This window comes from Leptinotarsa decemlineata, unplaced genomic scaffold, assembly GCF_025532065.1.
Source record: "Leptinotarsa decemlineata unplaced genomic scaffold, Ldec_3_MD MMD2_tig00000199_RagTag_RagTag, whole genome shotgun sequence".
In the NCBI taxonomy this organism is placed as follows: Eukaryota; Metazoa; Arthropoda; class Insecta; order Coleoptera; family Chrysomelidae; genus Leptinotarsa; species Leptinotarsa decemlineata.
Genome location: NW_027412544.1, coordinates 8,320,575 through 8,343,101, shown reverse-complemented (window position 1 = coordinate 8,343,101; position 22,527 = coordinate 8,320,575). Strand labels below are relative to the sequence as shown.

At 32.9% G+C, this 22,527-nt stretch overlaps 1 protein-coding gene across 4 annotated transcripts; it reads left to right on the top strand.

The window, feature by feature from the left end:
* Positions 1–4,923: 4,923 nt before the first annotated feature.
* LOC111502028 (uncharacterized) lies at positions 4,924–21,413 on the top strand. Of its 4 annotated transcripts, none has more exons than XM_074172883.1 (10): positions 4,924–5,348; positions 5,399–5,646; positions 9,091–9,424; positions 9,555–9,771; positions 9,854–10,096; positions 16,241–16,387; positions 17,966–18,226; positions 18,283–18,428; positions 18,486–18,736; positions 18,779–21,413. In XM_074172883.1, the coding sequence occupies exons 1-10, from the start codon at positions 5,254–5,256 to the stop codon at positions 20,191–20,193; spliced, it is 3,357 nt and encodes a 1,118-aa protein (XP_074028984.1). In that variant the 5' UTR covers positions 4,924–5,253; the 3' UTR covers positions 20,194–21,413. The 4 variants fall into 4 exon arrangements, with proteins under 4 accessions (XP_074028984.1, XP_074028983.1, XP_023011747.2 ...); XM_074172884.1 differs by lacking the exon at positions 4,924–5,348 and adding exons at positions 7,271–7,356; positions 7,412–7,796 and having other exon boundaries at positions 5,517–5,646; positions 18,486–21,413; XM_074172882.1 differs by having other exon boundaries at positions 4,928–5,348; positions 18,486–21,413.
* The last annotated feature ends 1,114 nt before the right edge of the window (positions 21,414–22,527 follow it).

Below are 22,527 nucleotides of genomic sequence, written 5' to 3'. Positions count from 1 at the left end.
ATAACTGTACAACTGCTAAATAAATATTCTAAATGCGATATGGATCAGGAATTTACTTTGATAAGTAATACAACTGAATCAGAATTGTTCACTACAATGGAATTAGAAAAATCTCTGATATGTAAAAAATAACAGAACCAGGGCTAGATGGTATTCCATACAGCATGTTCATTTATTTACCAAGGCAAATGAAACTGTTTTTCAACTTTAACTGTTGTTGAAGTATATAATCAAATACTACAGGACAAGTCATTACCTGAAGCATGAAAAAATTCTTAAGTATTAGCGTAAAAAAGGAAAACCAATAGAAATTATATTAACAATTCAAGACTATTGGGTATCGTCTGCATGTTGGCTTAAAACTTTAGAAAAATCAATTGAAAGAGAGTAGAATGGAAATGTTAAAAAAAAATCAGTTTAAAATCTGTTTTTCCGTTAACCAGCTGTTGCACCCCTTCGAACGACAACTCTCAGAAGTTGAAACTTGTGGGAGCTAAGGATTAACGAGGTCTTACCTTTTAACGTGTGATTCCTAACACGGGTTGGACGGTAGCAAGTGAAAATCGATCGTTCAGACTAGGGCTTGAACCACCGACCAACACGGCAGTCAATTCGAGTGAGTGAACAAAGCACCTACGTCGAACCGCTTGGCTACCGTGAAAGCAAAAAGTTTATATGAAGATATCGAATGGGAATTCGTTAAGGATTAGGGACTACAGGTTGTTGTGCAAATTTTTTTATATCATATGTACAAATCCAAATCAGACTGTAATAGCAGTTTTTTTGGATATAAAGGGGGCATATGATAATGTCAGGGAATCTGTCATGGTTCATATCTAATTATGAAATGATTACCGCAAGGGTCTTCTTTGAATCCATTATTAAATAATACTTAAACAGGAAAAATTGGTAGCCTACGCGGATGACCAGATGGTATGCAATTATCAATAGAGAATAGTGAAACTAATTTTGGAAATAGTAGACTTTGTAGAGAGCAAATAAATATTAACATACGACAAATTCGAATCAAAACAACAAACGAGGAACCATCATCACATCTTATTCAAAATGGAAAAAACTTATTGATCGTATACTTAATGATGAAGCAAATGAAGGAATAAATGTCAAAAAGTTTCTGCAAAACGTGTAGGGGGTGCAGATAATTTAAAACAATGATGATGGCTTATAATGAGTTGGTGAGGTCATATTCAAAATATGGTGGCATACTTTTCAAACTATATGTACAATAATGAATTAAATAGGTTCGTATTTTGTATTCTGTAACTGAGAGGTAACGTATGTTGTGTAGGTCAAACCTGACAAAAACTCGCAATTTCAAAAGTACTTTATTAGAAGCTTCTAAAACACTATACAATATACAGCGTGACTCACGGTTTCAGCATTGCGGCGTTGCCACTTCTATCAAAAAGTCCTAGCAATTATATTTTTTAAAATGGAACACCCCGTATATTAATACATTTTTGGAATCGCTCTAGTATTTTAATACTTTTTTGTTGATATTGTCCTATACCTATCTCTATCTGTTTTCGGGATAAAAAATAAATTGTGCTAAATATGGTCCAAAACATAGCCTTAATTGAAATTAAGTACATCAGTACTCTCAATTCATGAAAAGTTGATATTTTGATGATAGTTTGGACAAACTCGAAATATTCAAATAACACCAAGAAATCGACTCCATATCATACAGGGCGTGCTAAAATTACTATTATTTCCATTGTGCATAAAAGTAGTCGAAAGTTCATTTTTTCAAATGAAACCCCCTGTATATTACTCGATAAATTGAAAGATGGTAAAAAATGCTTCAAGATTACATGTCCCTATACCTAAATCGTCAAGTGTTTTCAAAAAAGCCGTTTTTGTGGAAAAATAGTTATTCACGTGTTGAAAGTGGCATTTTATTTTGTGAGTGGGGATTATTGCAAAACGAGCGTCAGCAAGTGGAGCAAACTCACGAGCAAAATAAAATCACTTTTAACAAATATATGATACAAATTTTTTTGTATAACGTTACTGCTGATAATAAAAAAAATTATAGGGTCCATGGGATTTGAACACACGATCTTTGGATTACAAGGCATATGTTACAACTACATACGTCAACTCACGTTATTTTAAGGAGGATTATCGGTTAGTCATGAAGGACTTTCTACAGTTGGACTGAATACTACTTCGTCATCGTCAGTAACTTCACAGGGATTTGATATTACCAATAGCACGAACTGCATGTGTGAACTTTTGTAAATGATTTTTTGGTAGGTGTTCTGATTGAAGTGTTTCTATCAAAGAGATTTTCAATAACAGTTGTACAAAAAATAATTTTTAAAGAATTTGATCAAATCATTGCCAGAACTTGTAGAAAATTCAACCAAATGTATCCTGAATTAACACAAATGAACGAGAGGAAGTTTGTAAGATTACAAAATAATTTCCTTAACTATGGCTCCATGTTAAAAGCGCCTTCAACATGACCAAAACCTGTTACTTCAAATGAGGACAATACTGTTAACGTTTTGGTATATTTTTATGCATATCCAGAAGCTTCCATTCGCAGTGCAGAAAAAGATTTAGGTGCATCAGATGCTTCAGTACAACGAATTTTGTAAAATCACGGAATGTATCCGTATACATTTACCAAAGTTCAAGACTTCGAACGTAGAATGCATTTTTGTGAATCCCTTTTGATTCATACACAGGAAGATCGGAAATTTTTGTCAAAAATAATTTGGAGCGACGAATCAAAATTTACGAGGGATGGTATTTTCAATAGAAGGAATAAACATTTTTGGGCTGATCATAATCCTCATGTTACAAAAGGAGTGGGTTTTCAAGAAAGATTTGACCTGAATGTTTTCTGTATTCTGAAGAACAATAAAATTAGCTTTTTTATTTATGAAGACACACTGAATGCAGAGAGATATCTCCAAATATTAAGGACGACTGTAACCGATTTTCTTGAAAATTTGCCTTTAGAGGAATATAGGAATTCGTGGTTTCAACTGGACGGAGCGCCAGCTCATTCCATCCAGGAAGTTTCCAGGAAACTTGACGAACTCTTCGACGATCGTTGGTTTAGGCGTTTAGGGCCGTGGGATTGGCCACCGAGATCACCCGATCTCACGCCACTTGACTTTATTTTTATGGGGTGTTTTAAGTATACAGTACTCCAGTGCCTACCAAAGAAGAATTGCGACGGCGGATAGTGCGGAGTATTGAAGATCTGGATCCCCAGGAAATTGAAAAAGCAACCACAAGTCGCGTACAAAAAAACATTTTAAAGTGTTTAGAATGTAATGGACAACATTTTCAGCATTTATTGTGAAAATGTGATATTTTGTTTACAATTTTGTTATTTTGAATCATCCTATTCTGTTATTGTCTTTGTATGTACTTTCACATGTTTTAGCCCACAAAATCTTACTTTTTACCTAGAAATGACTGATTTTTCGTACAGTTGTTTCCTGGAAACTTTGAGCCATAGTTAAGGAAATTATTTTGTAACCTTACAAACTTCCTCTCGTTCATTGGTGTTAATTCAGGATACATTTGGTTGAATTTTTTACACATTCTGACAATGATTTGATCACTTTATTCATGTGTATAATAAATAATTTCATAAGAACTTCGTTTGAATAATCGATATTTACATTCATTTTGGAAGATGATTCGAAACACCGTCGATAACTCTTTGTAAATTACTTATAAAAGTAACCGAACTGCTATAAGCTTGATAATTCCACTGCTACCTGAATCCAAATTCTAAAAAAAATAATGTTTCTAGAAGAAGCGACTTTATTGAGAAAACTTGACGATTTAGGTATAGGGACATGATATATCATCTTGAAGCATTTTTCACCATCTTTCAATTTACCGAGTAATATACAGGGGGGTTCATTTGAAAAAATAAACTTTTGACTATTTTTATGCACAATGGAAATAATAGTAATTTTAGCACGCCCTGTATGATATGGAGCCGATTTCTTGGTGTTATTTGAGTATTTCGAGTTTGTCCAAACTATCATCAAAATATCAACTTTTCATGAATTGAGAGTACTGATGTACTTAATTTCAATTAAGGATATGTGTTGGACCATATTTAGCACAATTTATTTTTTATCTCGAAAACAGATAGAGATAGGTATAGAACATTATTAACAAAAAAGTATTAAAATACCATTTAAAAAAATAAAGTTGCTAGGACTTTTTCATGGAAGTGGCAACGCCGCATTGCTGAAAATATTTTAGATCGATAGAACAGGTAAGGAAATGTGAGAGGTGAAATTTTCAGAAAAATCATGCTTTGCGTTTTCCAGAAACGTCTAACCTACCATCGACTGTGAGTCACGCTGTATTAGTGCTTAAATATTTACGTCTGATCATGTTCTTGACCAAGATGCATAGAACATCCCTGGTGTGTGTTGTGATCACTTGGACCCCTCCTTATGTAAAATAGTATGTCAAAAACTCTCGTCCTACATTCTTGATGAAGAAATAATAAAGGGATTCATTAAATTTCAGCATTTCATAAAAAAAGTTTAGAGTACAACAACTAGTGATGCATCTTGACGATGTGAATGAAGTTAGCACTTCAATTTCCAATGTCGTTTACATTTATATTCAGTGAAATATTTTTTCACATTATGGTCCGATTTTTAAAGATCTTAACAAGATACGCGCGACAGATTTCGACTTTTGCACCATCTATCAACATTTCCTGCGTCGAGAGTATTTGACAAAATAAATTCGAATTGCTTGAAACATCAAGGTTTCTATGAATCGTTCCTCTTGAACGTTGTGTTGAGATACTCCCGGCAACCAACTTCCTCAACGTTGCCATCATAAAACAAGTTTTCCCATTTTCAAGTAAATAAAAGTTTTGAAAAGTAATTTTCCGAAAGTGAAATATAACATATACAACATATATCTATTGAAAAATCTTCATTCCCAATGAGTCCACCTATGGATTCGATGGATGAAGGATGAATTCGTCTATTGATCCATTCGAAACGTGGTCGAAATGTTCCTTCAGAAATTTTCTGTTAAATTTAATAACTCGCCTCTTATATTCATACAATTTGCCCATTATATTTCCTTTCTCTAGATTGCCGACACTGAGTAGGCGGCAAAGGTAATAAGATTTAAAAACTTGTTTTAATTTGTAGGTTATGTTTTACGATTTGTTTCATATGTTGTTTTTTTTTTAATTTCTTTTCTATTAGTGTTTCATACGAAATGTTCGAAAATTACTTAAAATCGTTCCATAAATGTGATATTATCGAAATTCTACGCCATGATGATAATTCCAAACATTTTTCTTTGAATATAGAGTAAGTGTAATGAATGTACATTTGTTTTTGGCAAAAATAATTCCATCTAGTTTTTTAGTCCTTTATGAACATCAATCAGATTTAGTGGTCACCTTATTGAATGATCCAGAAAAATGTTTACAAGACTGGGAGAAGGCAACTTTGTTGGCACAGATGACTGTGTTGAAGGAAGCCGATCAAAATTCACAACTGAAGAACTTTGTTCACTGCCGTATATATAACTTACCTTTTTGGCCTGCTGTTAGACGATCTATTTTTCCAAGCAATGGTGATGCTGGAAAATTTTTACAAATATCCGGTAATATATTGAGAATTTGAAAGATTCATACATTCAGTCTTGAGTCGTGAATCACAAATCTTGAGAATTCATAATCAGTTCATCATTAATGTTTAGCAATAACATGCATACAAATGGACATTACCTTATCTACACATAAGGTGGGTTACCTTATGTACACTCAAGTCATATGGCGGAAGTTTCAAGAATCCATCTTTTCATCTGTTATCTCTGAACTGACTACTTAAGTATATAAAAGATAATATATATTGCACATGAATGTTGTAACTGAAAATTATTGATTAACTTTTTATAACTTGTGACTTACTACTCAAGACTGGGTGCATGAATCTACCCTTACTCATAATATCTATGTGCAGAAGTTGTAAGTTTGTGTGGTAACGAATGAAAAACATAAATACTCTTTACTTATTAAAACTTGTGACATACAACTTGCGACTGGTGCATAAATCCATCCTTATAGTCTTGGAATCTTGATTATAATTTTCATAAAATCCTTCATTTTGCAGAAAAAAAAAATTAAAAATGTAGTTTGACCAAGTTCTGAACAGTTGAGGCTGATTTATAGACTAACTAACGCAACAATTATGATACGGTACATAATCATTATGCAGAAAGATGAATGATAGTTTCATAGATCCCACACAAATGCAATTAAAAATTTTTTGTTTGAACTGAAGTAATCGTAAATTTAAAAAGCTGTCATGAAAAAATTAGAATCAACTATATATTTAACTAACACTTTATTGTGCGTTTTTCACTAGACAGTTTACAAAACCGCAGTAAGTGTTTCTCTATACAATAGCTTCTTCAAGCCTAAATTCTATCTAATTTGTTCTTTATATAATAATAATTTGAATCATATGACCTTAACCTAGGTAATGACTAATAATTTTACCAGAGTTTAGGTAAAAACTAATGTAAAAGTGGAACATCATAAAAAAAATTTACCATATCATTACATTGTTATGTAATAAACATATTACGAATTTACACGTCAGGAAACCAATTTAGAAGAGGAGAAGAATTCAATTCTATTTGGTCATTATGTAAATTTTCAGATATCTTAAATCTATAAATTTTTAATCATTCAAAAATATTCAGTTTCAAATCCATCTCTTCCAAATGAAATACTTTATAGGCGTGGTTGAACCCATGCCCCTCTGACAAAAGATAGTTTACAAATGTGGAATTGGTCTTTACATTAAAAAAACTACTCTAATGTTTCTCCCTGTTTGGCCAATATGAAGTTTTCGGCAAGAACCATAAGTCCACTTCTGATCTATCCGACACTGAAGTTTTGTTTTATTGTTCTTAATGCATTGAATTATCACTTGTCTGGTAAGCCACATCCAACTCCATGCACGTCCAATAACATCACTTGTTTTTTTAATAGGTCTTTGTTTTTATGGAACTGTCAGAATTAGCGAAACTTACTTAATGTATGAATCTAGCTTCATGAAGATAAATATTCAAAGACCTTGGAAATCTACCATTACTTTATTTTACTTTGCATTTTATTATTGGCAAATCTCTAGATAAATTTTAATTAATTTTCGTTTGATAATAATAACTAAAATATTCACTGAATTCAATGCCTGGTATCTGGATAATGGTTCAATAGGTGTTGAAGAATCCATTGGCCATTCCATCATATCGAAGACAAAACTTGGTTACAGGCATCACTTCCAGGTTCTAGAGGAGGATTAGGTATTTATTCAGCCACTTCACTCCCTTTGTCATTATTCATGACCTCATTTTGCAGTGTTTCAAATCTGATAGAAATCGTCTTACAATACCGAAAGCCAATATCTGATTGTGTGTCTGATTGAAGCGAATCTCTTTGGGAATCCAGAACTGGGCAAACAGTAAAAATTGAATACATAAAAAACCAGAGGGCATGGAATAAATCATTACTAGATCAAGTAACTAGTATTCTACTGAAGACAGCTTCTGACACTAAAAAATAAGACTCGTCTCCTCGCAGTTATGTATGAAAGAATCTGGTGCTTGGATGAATGCTATTCCTGTAGGATCATTTGGGACTCTACTGGATGATAACCCTTTCAGCCATGCGATTGGATTTCGATTTGTTACAACACTGTGTGTTCAACACTTTTGTAAATGTGTTGCATTTGTGGATGAATCAGGTAATCATGGGTTGTGATGCCGTTTAAGCGCTGGGTGTTTATCTCGCCATCGTGCCATAAATGATCTAATCAAAACGGCCAGATGGTATGACACTTGTTCCATGAAAAAGCGTAAATCAGTTATTTAGGACTTTACTTGTGTGGATACATTAGCAATTTGCCATCTTCCTGCTATGGAAATATCAGATTTTGGGAAATGATTGTATCTTTTGCCAAATAGCTGTTGGAATGTTTGGTATTTTTGGCTTTGAAGCATTATCTTTCATCAATGAAATTGGAAAAAGGTAACCAATGGAACCCACTATTCAAGAGCCACATCTTTTCTCTCCAACTTAAAGATTTAGAGTCAAATTGAATGTTGTCATCAAATTTCCTCTAGAAGGATTCAACACGAGCAATTTTGCAGCAGACAATGTGGCCATCTGTCGTTATACGAATAATCTATATGCACTTTTGAATCACAGACATTCTCAGCAACTTTTTCAATAGTGATACGATGATTCTCCATAAGAATTTTTTTCGCTTTCACAAAAATTTATCGTTTTATGATGATCTGGAGCGTCCAGGGCGAGCGTCGTCATTCACATCTTCTCGACCTTCTGTGAAAAGTTTGTAACACTTGTAAATATTTTTCTGACTCATAATACAATCACCGTATGCGATTGTCAACATTTCAAGTATTTTTGAGTTCCTAATTCCATTTTTTTACTCAAAATTTGGTGAAAATTCTTTGATCCATTTTTTCGATAGCAGAAAATCGCCAAATACGCAAACTACTCCTAACTTTTATGTCTCTCACTAACAAACTAAACATGCCAAATAGGTGAAACTGTGAACATATGTTCACATCGAAAGTATGTAGCCCACAAACAGACCTCGTAAATGCTGTTGTCTTTGCTGACCAGTTAGAATATGAGGATATAAATATTTGGGTAAAGCAGTAAGCGAGAAAGAGAGAGAGAGATTAGGACATTTTCATATTTGGTCTCTGAAGCAACCTCTCCTAAAGAATTCATTTCCAAAAAACTAGACTACCCCACTTGCACCTAGTAAAATGCATGAATGATGTTTTCTTTAAAAACTATCAATAATTCTGTCTCTCGAGTTGTTTCATCCATCATAGACATCATATGAAAAAGAAATTTGAGATTTTTGTGTGCATGACTATTCATAGAAAGGAATTGTTTTTTGTTAAATATCAGTCAGAAATTATCGACAGTAATTATGAAATAACCTGTATACCTTCATCAGATAATTGAAAACATGATCATTATTAATTGAGATTGCCCCTCAGGTACTGTTATGAAAATCACTACCCCAAAACTTCTGGAATACCAGCGAAGTTACGTTTGTGTTAAATGTAAAAGACCAACATTGGTTAAAGCTGAATATGATAGAAAATACATAATAAAGCAACCAAAGAAGTGTGATAATCCAGAGGTATGTTCTGGTACCAATCTGGTGCATTTTGGTGAATTAGACAGTGAAAACTGTAAAGATTATCAAGAAATAAAGATACAAGAACAGGTAAAAAAATTAGGAGTTAGTTCCATGCCAAATACAATTTGGGTAACCCTTGAAGATGACTTGGTCGATAGCTGTAAACCTGGAGACAACGTAACAATTTGGTGAGATTTTTATTTGACATTAGTAACTTGCCTATTATTTTATTGATTCATGTCCTTGACACCAATTAATTTTACAATTAATTGCTTCTGATAACTCAGCGTGAAACAGCAAAACCTAAATTTCTTTTAGTGGTATAGTCAAAAGAAGATGGGGTGAATTTGATAAAGGAAGAAAAATTGATATTGACCTTGTTTTTAAAGCAAACCATGTCCAGATTGATAACAGTAATAGTGCTATATCTGCTTCAACACCTGAAGTTAAAGAAATGTTCAAATCTTTCTGGGAGAAATATGCAGATAATTCGTTAGAAGGAAGAGACTCAATTTTGAAATCATTTTGTCCGCAGGTAAAAAATGTTCACATGTCTTAACTGAAAAATAGGTTTACAAAATCACCTTAACATTAGAATATTTTGTTATATTTTTCAGATTTATGGATTATATTTAGTTAAATTGGCCATAGCTGTAGTTCTGGCAGGTGGTAGTCACATTGAAGATATGAGTACATCTACTGGTGTTCGAACAAGATCTGAACCCCATCTCATACTAGTTGGTGACCCTGGAACAGGAAAATCACAGTTACTAAGATTTGCTTCTAAAATAATTCCCCGGTCAGTTCTTACAACAGGAGTCGGATCCACTGCAGCTGGATTAACAGTTACAGCTACTATGGTATGGTACTGTCAACTATAGATAATTTATTCATCACCAAAGTCCATACAAATGTATGAAATACCCACATCATATAAACTGAACTTATTAGACTAGTCATAACGAAGCCTACAAGTGACAGCAATACAGATAAAATAAGTATATATCAAAGGATGTATTATCAGATCGTGAGTGAAAGAACAATTGTATGCCAAGGAACAATACAAGCTACAAAAATATGAATATGAAATAATTCTTTCTCTCCTGGAATGACATTTACGCTTAGGAAAACCTTTAATTTTTCAAAATGAAATGGTATGTCAAGTGATATCCCATTTCAAGACATATACAGTGTGTCAATTTGAAAACTTCCCACCCTCAATATCTCCCTTCCAGTACATAATATGAAAAAATGGTCAGACAGGTCAACTTTATTTGCAAGGGGGACACTCTGAATGAATATTTTCAACCCTCGGGGTTCAACCCCCTAGGAGGGGTGGATGTTACCCTCAGAATTTCAAATGGAAAGGGGGGTCAAGTGGCACATCATTTTGAAGGGCATTCAATTCGCTTGCCGACGGTGCCCTCATTTATTATTTTCCGATCAGCAGTATCCGAAAATGTAGTTCTAAACTAATAGAAGTAATTAGAATTGGCCTATACTAAAATGCCTGGTTATCAAGTTAGTATGCAAAGAAATACAATTTATTGACTCTCTTATAAGTAAAACTTGTGATGACGGGTCAGCTTTTCAACTTTCCATCAGGGGTAAAATTAGACAAGCCTCAAAAAATTTACATTAATTAGTTATCTGATTTCGGTGACTTTCATTTGGGTTTATTATCGGATTTAAAACTCTTATCCCTTTTTTGTTACTTCTGCTATAAAAAGTATCGTTTTTTGAGCAAAAAAGGTGTTCATCGCATTCAAGCCATTTGGTAGTACTATCATTTCAGTTTCATTTGTTGAGCTGATCAGCGATACCTTAGAAAGTGTATAAATTGTAAGAATGGTTTACACTATCCAAGACCGAATTGAAATAATTTTTATTTATGGAGAGGTGGGCAAGTGCGCACGAAGGGCGGCATCTCTTTTTAATGAAAGAAATCCAAATCTTAATATAAGTCACCGGTATGTGCTTGATTTGGTGACAAAGTTTTCCGAAACTGGTTCGGTGAAGAATAAAAAAAGGAATAACCCCAGAGTACTGAATGAGGATGCTCAAATTGAGGTGTTGGGAACATTTGCTGCAGAGCCGACTAGCTCCTTACGATCAGTAGCAGAACAGACGGGAATGTCACACGAGACTGTAAGGAAAGCACTGAAAATGCACAAATTTCATCCATATAAAATGCAGATTCTCCACGAGCTCCATGAGGATGATTATGACAGAAGAATAGAATTCTGTGAAATCATGACTCTTTGAATCAATGCTTTACCTAATCTTCTGTTCAATATCTGTTTCAGTGATGAATGTTCATTTTTCCTGAATGGCAATGTTAATAGGCAAAATTGTCGCTATTGGAGTGACGAAAACCCTCACAATTTTCGAGAAGGACATACACAACACCCACAAAAAGTTAATGTTTGGGCTGGTATTCTTGGAAATGCCATTATCGGACCTTTATTTTTTGAAGAAAACTTGAATGGTGATCTGTACCTAGATATGCTTCAAGCACCTATCGATCCACTTATAACTCACGAGCTCGAAACTCAAATTGATGCACACGGTAATTTACTGTTGCAGGAAGATTTGTTACATTTCCAACAGGACGGTGCGCCACCTCATTATTTTCGCCCCGTCCGACAATGGTTGAACGAGCGATTCCGGGAGAGATGGATTGGCAGTGGCCACCGAGATCACCGGATTTGACTCCATTAGATTTTTTTCTTTGGGGATATCTCAAATCTGTCGTTTATAAAACACAGCCCACTGATATGGATGACCTCAAAGGACGAATTACAGCAGCATGCCGGTCAATTAGTGGTGAAGTTTTCCAAAATGTTCGAGAGGAGTTCGAAAACAGACTGTATTACTGTTTAGAGCAGAATGGACAAAATTTTGAACATATTATCAGATAAAGCGTAACAAGATGGTTGAAATTTGTTTTTTGCAATTTAGTATTTTTTGTTTGCACTCGATGCGTATTTCGTTAACTAAGTAGTTCTACATTCCTCTCACATCCACGAATTCGAATATTACTCAAGGGTTGGAACGATGCTACCTAGTACGATGCTCACCTTTTCCAATAGTCCATTACAATCATTTGTTTTGAATACCAACCTGAATACCAAACATCTAGTGCGGGCGAGTTTTAATCATTTATTCTTATTCACTTCTAATCACCGTTCGTTTGGAACGTTATTGTTCAAAAACTGCTCATCAAAAACTAATGAAAAAGGTATCATTGGCAAGAGAATTGAATGCCCTTCAAAATGATGTGCCACTTGACCCCCCTTTCCATTTGAAATTCTGAGGGTAACATCCACCCCTCCTAGGGGGTTGAACCCCGAGGGTTGAAAATATTCATTCAGAGTGTCCCCCTTGCAAATAAAGTTGACCTGTCTGACCATTTTTTCATATTATGTACTGGAAGGGAGATATTGAGGGTGGGAAGTTTTCAAATTGACACACTGTATAAAGAAGACGCTTTTTTTGTAACTCAGTTCAGTGATATAAAAAAAAAGGTTTTATTAAAATTATTTTCAATATACACTACCTATAACGAAGTATTTCTGGCAAATATTCTGACTGAAAGCTGTTCGATTCTCAACATTAGGCAGTGTGTCTTTTAAAAAATATTGATGTGTTTCAGACTTATGAAGAACAAAATGAATTCATTGATTAAATATGCAAAATTTACGTTAATTAGTTAAAATGATGGATCTAGTCATTACTAAGAGGTAGGAAATCATTATGAAGAAAAGAGAATTGAAACTTTTTATGGTTTTTTACCGCTTTTATTTGTAACTAACGTTACTGCAGTTTCGTCCTATAAGGAAATTTTCAAACTTTTACATTAAACTAAAAATGATTGGTTACATTAGCCCTTATATAACACCACTGTTGGTAATAATAGACGTTCTTAGCTTAATTGAGTACCTCAATTTTGTTTACTTATGACAATGTGGATAAGCTAATTTGAAAACCGGTGAGTAAACCAGATCGATTTGATCATTTAACAGGTTGCACCCGCAATGTTTTATGCTTATGAATTTCCAAGGATTCCAAATAATTGAGTTTTCAAATTTTCCTTGCATAGTGCAAAATTTATGTATCTTTTGGATTCTGGAACTTACGGTTGCATGCCAAGGGATGGTTTGAAAATGTCAAGTCATTTTTCCTTAGTCTGAAGAACCTTTCATGTTCAGCATACCGTTTTGAGAAATTTCGACCACATTGTCCCACATAAACACTATTACACTCTGGATACTTCAGCTTATAAACTACAGATTTCTCCAACTTGTGCACTTTATCTTTGACATTGAAAAGGAAATCAGATAACCTGGCATGTGGTCTGAATGCCACTTCCACATTGTTTTTTCTGAAGAAACTGACTTCTGGATTGTATTTGTGTTTAAACCATTGTTATGGCCTGTCTGTGTGATTATTTTGATTTCTCTAACTAGATTGTTAGCAGACAAAGGCAGTGAGAATGATCTGTGCAACATTGAATTGTAGGCTGCTAATTTATGACTGTCTGGATGTAAAGAATCACTTGGGATGGTAATGTTTGTATAGTTAGGTTTTCTGAAAACATTGAACTCAAATTTATTCTGATTGTGTGTTATGGTCAGGTCTAAGAAATTTATCTATTTCTCTATCTTTGTTGCTATTGAGATTATTCATGATATGCAGACGATATTCTCACCTGTTTCAGAGGTACTACACGACAGCTGAACCAATTTATGACATTCAATGAACAATAATAAAATCTAGCTACTTGTCCTTAATTGTACAAAAACAATTAAGAGAAACAAAGCCACGCCCACCTATGATAATATAAAACCGGAGACAAATTCCAGCATTGTAGTTTCTGCGTTGAGAACAACTCAGGCACTTCGACCGTTACCTCAACACCTTCGGTAATGTCTACCGCAGTAGTAGTCGAAATGCCTGGCATTAAAACCAGCAGATCATGGCGAAAAAACGAAAAATAGCTTTGGCATAGTCAATTGTAACTGTTATTTAGGACCAATATACTAGAATATTTAGAATACCTTGAGTGACTAAAAGGGATATCTCATTTGTTTATTCAGGGACCTTGAAAATTAAAAAAATCATTTGAAACATCTTTGTCACTGAGAAATGTACTGAAACCTTTGTTCAATGAAGTTTTAAAATACGATGAAAAATATGGAGCAATTTATAATTATTTATATGATAATAAATACAAAAAGATTATCAAGAGTAAATGAAACTTTAAATAAAATTAATTTTGTTCGAATAGTAGTTGTAAAACACTCTTTATGAACAAACATATATATTTCACATGTATCACCCATTTAATTGTTATTGAATAAAGATGTGTTAAATGAAGAGTTTATTTGGACTTTTTTTCTCCATGTATCCCTAAAAGCCAGTTTCTAATATGAAAATGGTCTGCTAATAGTTATTTATATATTCATTTATTTATTTACTCATTTATTCATTTACGGACTGGCCATTTTATGATAAATACATAGACAGTGTGAGAGAAAACAATTGAACAATAATATGGAGTACAAAAAATACACAAATATCGATTAATTGTTAATAATATTCAGCAGTTTCTTCATAGTAGATCACTGAGTTCAACCTGATTTTTGAAAGTATATGTGAACGTGGAGTAATGGATTAATTTAAACCCTAACTAGTACTATGGCAAGGAACTTTAAACAACTCCGACACTCTGGTTCTTCTTGAATTCATATTTAAAAAGAAGTCGTAAGTTGATTTCAGCTCTGCCGTGCTCCAAATTTAGTTAGATTCAAAAGTAGCAGAAATCATTGTACAAATCCCAACAGTTTGAGTGACTTGGATTCAGTGTGATCAATATAAACTTCAAAGGTTACTTAATTATCAAACAACACTCCCAAGTTCAGAATGTTATTGTTCAACAACAGATAATACTTTTGATTTTGTATGGATGCTCAATAGGGTTCGCAGTTGTTGATAAGGTTTTTCATAACACTTATTTACATTCAAATGAAGCATGTTTATATCATACCAATGAGATGAGTTATTTTAGACTAACCTGTAACAGTTCTGCATCACAAAAGCTATCAACTACCCTGTAGAGTTTGGGATAATCTGCAGACATTTAATAAAAGCTGTGGTGTATGACATCTGACACATCATTTACAAACAGAATGACGAATATTAGACCTGTACGCGATCCTTGAGGAACACCGGATGTTACAGAAACGTTTTCCATATTATTTTCCATGTGAATAGTCTTACATATTTTTTTCAAAATAATATTGGATCATTCAATAATGTTGATATGCCAAATTGATTATTTTGTAACATCAAGATTGTGATAATACACCAGAACGTTTTAGTGGATCATAGTCTCACTTTGAAGCTATTCCAACTCCATATTGGACGTTTTCAATCACTGGGTGGGTGCGTTTCGAAGACAAACAAATATGGTAGACCAGTTTCTTTTGTTCACTCCTAATTTATTATGAATCTTTTTACCATTTTGGGTCAATTTTTTCTTCTGTGTTTGAAAAAACCATATTACTTTATGATAAATAAGAAATAAAACTCTGTATGCCTTTTTACCACTTGTATTTGTAAGTAACGTTACTGCAGTTTTGTCCTATAAGGACAATTTCAAACAATTACATATTACTTTCTTTTTAAACTGGCATGGGTGGTTTCCCTCTAATATCGTCATGCATTTGCCGTAAATAATTACGAAGAGATGAGATCAGACAGTAGGAAAATGTGATCAGATCACGATATTGCCCGTACTACCTGCAAGCCATAAGAGATGAGTAAAATATTAGGTCATGTAACTTTATCTGCAAAATAACGTTAAATAGGACGTACAATCTGTATTATTTTATCCAAACACAAGTACATCTTAGAAATTGATTATATTTCATCACAACTTCATTACAAACTTTACATTATATTCCATCAGAACTTCACTTCAAACTTTATTTACATTTCAGGAACATGGAGAATGGCAACTTGAAGGAGGAGCACTGGTAATGGCTGACGGTGGAATTTGTTGTATCGATGAGTTTAATTCAATGAAAGAACATGATCGTACATGCATACATGAAGCCATGGAACAACAAACCATAAGTGTGGCTAAGGTAGAGTTTTTTCACAGCAGATTTGTAAACAGGCCTTACCAAAATTAAACAATTTCATCAACACAAAACAACCTTAGAGATGTCAGAGTTCTTCACATGCATACTTCAGATTACTGCACTAAATCAAAATTCAACTAAAATCAATATCAATGTTTCGTGGTGTATTTCATCAGTTCGGACTTCCATTGTCTAATATAATATAAACTGATTTGAAATCCCTGAAAAAAATTCTTAAAAAATTAACCGAAAATAACAATTTTATTAAACAAAAAACTGAAATAACATACAAGCAACAACCAAAATAATAAAAAAATAGAAATATTAATAAAAGCTGAAAATTAAAAAATTAAGAAATATTAACAAAAAATGAAAAATTAAAAGATTGTCCATTGTCTGATATTATATAAAATTATTTGAAATCCCTGAAAGAGCTAAAGAAGAAGAATAAAAAATTAAAGAAGTAGAATAAAAATGAATAGCTGAAAAGAAAAAAAACAATTATACTAAGCCTGAAATGAAATAATAGTGAAATAACATACAGGTAAAAATGGAACAAATTGAAAAAAAAAAAATTAAATTAAAAAGCTAAGAGATTCCAAACTAAGTTACTTCACGACGTTTCGATTGTTAGTATCCACAATCGTCTTCGGGTGATAACTGTTATCACCACCACGATTGTGGATACTAACAATCGAAACGTCGTGACGTAACTTGGCTTGGAATCTTTTAATTTTTTATTTTTCATTGGTAATAACTGTTATCACCCAAAGACGATTGTGGATACTAACAATCGAAACGTCGTGACGTAACTTGGTTTGGAATCTTTTAATTATTATTCTTCATTTTTTGTTAATATTTTTAAATTTTTTAATTTTTAGTTTTTATTAATATTTTATTTTTTTATTTTTTTTGTTGTTGCTTGTGTGTTATTTCTTTGTAATTTCAGTTTTTTGTTTGATAAAATTGTTATTTTCGATTAATATTTTTAATTTTTTTCAGGGATTTCAAATCAATTTATAATATATTAGACAATGGAAGTCCGAACTGATGAAATATATCAAATCGACAACTTGTACATTTCTATTCTGGACCTGGACCTTGGTGACTGGCTTCAGACATAACAATGCAATGTATAGTAAAACTGTGCATACAGACAAAAATAAATGTGAGTCTCTTTTTGTATTTGAAAATCAAACACAATGAAATGTATGAATTGAAGAGATTTTGTATAAAAGTGTATGATTATAAATTCTTATTGCAAAGTGCTTCAGTGGTCACTTGTCAGGCAACAGAAAGTATAAAAATCGATATCATAGTACATTTGTAAGATTTGATTTATATAAAACTCATTAGCCTAATAACCAATGAAATACATGTTAGAGATTGAGGTCATATGGTTCAGTCAAACCACAAGATTTTACAAAAAGATTTAAACATTTTTACAAACCATTCCATTCGAAGAAAAAAAACCAACAGTCCAATCTTATTTGGAACACTTCTTCGGAATGAAGGAGATGAAATCTTTTACTAAAATGTTAATCTCTTTAGAAAACGATTTTGATTTTTCTTCAATTTCAGGCAAGTATGGTGTGTAAACTCAATACAAGATGTTCCATATTAGCTGCTTGCAATCCCAAGGGGAACTTGGACCCTTCTCAGCCCTTAGGCATGAACATAGCTCTGCCAAGTCCTCTTTTGAGCCGCTTTGATCTTATTTTGTTGCTAAGAGATACTGTTAATCAGGAATGGGATGATCGCATTGCTGAATATATATTAAATGGGGGTGGTAACTTTTCTAAGCTTACTGATGGAGGATTATGGTCACTAGATATTTTGCAGGTATGTTGTATTGTAAATTGTATTACTTTCCTCATTCAACACCAACTTGATTTCAGACATACTTTGTTACTATAAAAAAACTACACCCCAAACTGTCTAAGGATGCTGAAGTTATTTTAGGAACTTATTATCAAATGCAACGAAGAATAGATACCAGAAACAAAGCAAGAACCACTGTAAGATTATTGGAGAGCTTGGTGAGGTGAGTGAGACTGAATGGAAAGTTTATTTCACATAACTGATCCATAGTATATTTCAGATTATCTCAGGGACATGCCAGACTTATGTGTCACGAAAGTGTTCAAGTTGTGGACAGTATTTATGCGATCATTCTCGTTGATACTGCAATGGATTGGGATTCTTCGATTTTAAATCTAAACATTACTTTGAATAGTGTTTTTCCAGAAAGGCCTGTCGAGGATTATCGTAATATGTTGGAAATAATTTTGAACAAACTGCAGCTTCATCAAATTCTCGATAAGGAAATTAATTTGTTGAAAAAGCCTAGGAGTAATACTATTCAATCCAGGTTTTTCAATTGTCAAAATTCAGTTGTTCCAGATGTAAGAAAACAATCGCAGAATGATGATTTTAATAGACTACAAAATGATAAAACTTTTGAAAAAATGTCCTCTGATGGTGACTTTACAAGTGGAATTAATCTTCAAGAATCCAGATTCAACAATTGTCAAAATCCAAATGTTCAAACTTCAAACAGACCTCTAATAATGAGTGAGCCGAGTAAAACAGAAAAAGAGCAAGTTGTTGAAACTAGACTTCAAGATTCGAAACAAGAGAAAAACAATAAGATTCAGTCATCTGAATGTGGTGATATTCATTTTAAGAATTGTGTAGAAACTACAGATCATCTCAAATTCAAGTCTACCACAATCCGAAAATCCAACAAAACTGATAAATCCCGTTTTTTCAATTCAGAAGTTGATGAAGGATATGACACAGTTTCATTTGATATTTCAGATTCAAAAAATACTCGTCAAACTAAGTTGAAATTTGATACGAGGTCTCAGAGTAAAACACCAAATCAGACACTTAACCACTGTGATATTTTTAACGATAATTATGATGATTCAACTTTTTTTGACATTTTATACCCAGGTGAACCTGGACCTAGTACAGGAAAAAAACATGAATCCTGTATTGGAAAGATCTCAATTTCAAAGAACAGTATCGGAAATCTTGGCGAAAATAATGAATTATCAACATCTAGTGAAATTGTTGGATTATCTTCAAAACATAAAGGAAATGAAAGTATAGCCAACGATGGGAAATCAAATTCACTACAGACTATCAGGAATAAAATGAAGAAGTTTAAGTTCATTAGAAAAAACAATGATTCAGTTGTAGAACACAATATACCGAAAGAGGTAAATGGGCATGACACTATTACTTCAAATAAAATTGAAAAGCATGAAAACGTCAATAAGGAAAAGGTCAAAAGTAAAAGTCTCATTAATGAAGGAGATCCACAATACTTCCCCAAAGAGAACTTAATTGTTGAGGCGAGCCAAAAATCTAGGGACGAAAAACTGTTTAAACGAACAACTATTTCCCATGAGGGTCCAAGTGAAAAAAGAATCAAAAACAAGAAAAATGTAGAAAATGTCAATATTGACACTTTCCAAACCGACTTGGAAATGTTGAGGCACATGCCAGGAGTGAATGATGATTTTAATATTGACTTAGACTTCAATTGGGCTGATTGCAACCATCAATCCTATAGTGATTCAGCTTATCACAATATGACTCGTGATTCATCCCAGAACTCCAAAATCAAATCTATACCATTGAGGTTTTCTAGAAATTCAAAACTTCTTAAGAAAATATCTAGTGATGGAGTTAGTTCTAGTGATAGTTGTGTAAGAAGTGAAAGTGCAACATCTCAGTCTATAAGGACCATATTTGACAGCTCTGAAGATAATTTAGATGATATAAATTTTGATATTTGAATTGTTGAGCTGAACTTATAATAAAATGACTGGTTATTGTTTATAGTGTAACAATTGTATGGTTCTTAATTGAGAATAATTTGAGATTGTTTATGAACTTAGGATGATGAAAGGTGGAATACCAAGGACCCGAAGTGAGAACCGTGAAACCATCAATGTGCTGGTTGCAGGTTCAATATTCCTGTTCAAATCAAGTTCAACCAACTCTATATACCTCGATTATATGGATCTACTCTCAAATTCTCTCCAACCCTAACACCAACAACTTATTTTCATTAAAATACTGAAACATGAGCTGCTATGAATGAGAAATTGTATATCTGAATGAAGGACTGGAAAAAATTATAACTTGGAGTGACAATAATCAAGAATAATCCAATTCTAAACAACTCTGGCTAAGGTGAATGTGGAAGAACCACTCAGTATATACTCATTCTATTCCATATTTTCAGAAAGCACTTTTCACTGGGAAATCAAATGTTAAATAAAATATAGGGTTTCATTGAAAAAAAAATCAATTAAAACAATAGTTTTTGGACATATTACTATTTACTAATGGAAAACATTTATAATAGAACATACTTTTCAAGTGATATATAATAACTCTTTATTTCTTTTCAACAAATGACATACTGGTCATGTACTTAACGACATTTATTCCTCAAAACTATAGAAACAGATTAAAACATTTTTAGGAAGGTAGTTGAATACAGATAGAGTGCTACTATTCTTCAGTTTGATTGATAAATGATTGATTATTTTGGGAGTCATGAGATTGGGAATATTATAAGCCAGTTCACTCTTAATGAACAGTAGAAACATATTATTTTTTGACGAGTGTTAAAAATGTATTAATCAATTATAAAAGGATTATTGTAATCATTGTAACATACACACATTATTCGAATATTAACGTTGATATATTGAAATCAGTGAATACATTTATATATGGTTCACGAGTAGGTATCACATGGTTGGTAATATTAACACCTTTCTTGAATAATTTCGACCAGTATATATAAGTCCATTGTTGTGCACGGCTGAGAAAAGTCCGCCGAATCTACGTTGTCTGTCTTTGATCTGAGATTCGTTCAATCCAACACCCTGGTTTCTTTCCGAAATTTTTCTGCAACACATGTAAATAGATTTAACCATTTTTGTATATATGATATTTGTTATTTTTCTGTACGTAGTTATTAGGAATAAACTTCTATTTTATACCACGTGGTTTTCCACTTGTCGAACACCAGATATATTTTCTCCAACAGAGTTACCTGAAAACCAACACGAACAGAAACCACGTTACAAAATCTTTATTCTTAGAATAAAAAACCTTCACTCATAATTTCACACGTTGAAAGGTAAGACCTCGTTAGTCCTTAGCTCGCACAAGTTTCGACTTCTGAGGGTTGTCGTTCGTAGAGGTGTGATAGCTGTTTAACGGAAAAAACATATTTTAAACTTAGTAGTTTCTCAACTGAAATGTTGTTCATCTCATTTTTCTCATTAGAAATTCACAGCGATCATGCCATCCTTACCATTGGTCAACATATAATCCAAAAATTTAATGTTTTCACTCCTTGAATAATTCTCATTCCCATTGATTGGGAAACTGATAGGCATAAATTGTTTCTGCCGTTTGTGAAAATGGATCAAGAATGTTTAACCAATATTCAGATAAAGACCGTTTGCTAAATACCGTGAATTTAGCGTTTGAAAAACTTTTACCACATTTTTATTTTTGGCCTGAATCAAACCTATCAGATACTATAATTGGAGTGTCATCGGAGTACATCATCAATGAGTTTGCTGCAATTGAGTATCTCAAATCATCCACATAAAACAAAAATAGTATTGGGCCTTAAACTAAGAACTGCGGTATTTTCAAATTCATAGAAATGCTAACAGATTTGATTTTGTTCACTTTAACTTATTTCTATTCGATTGATACTCAGATAGTCAACAGAGAAAAAGACAATGTATACCGTTTATTTTTTAGAATATCTTGATTGATTCAATTGAATGCCTTTCTGAGATCACAAAATATGCCAACACATTCTTCTGTATTGCTGTGGTGGTAGAATTTTTATTTATTATTCTTTGTTGTTTCCTAGTAAAGATGTTATGGAAAAAACAAAATGGTATTCGATTTAAGAAAGAATATTCAGAAATGGTATGGTTATTGGTCTTTACTTTTCCAACTATTGTTGACTATTTTTCTTCTAAATTGGAATTATTTTTCTTCTAAATTGGAATTATTTTTCCCATTTTCGAAGAGTCTGAAAATATTAATAAGGGGAAAGATAGATTTACTAGATATACCATTATCATCAA

Bases quoted from the DNA above. Each gene is read 5' to 3' on its own strand.
- LOC111502028 (XM_074172882.1), top strand. From the start codon at position 5,254: ATGTTCGAAAATTACTTAAAATCGTTCCATAAATGTGATATTATCGAA. The intron at 9,425-9,554 runs GTGAGATTTTTA...AATTTCTTTTAG, and splicing joins GGAGACAACGTAACAATTTG to TGGTATAGTCAAAAGAAGAT. The intron at 18,429-18,485 runs GTGAGTGAGACT...AGTATATTTCAG, and splicing joins TTATTGGAGAGCTTGGTGAG to ATTATCTCAGGGACATGCCA.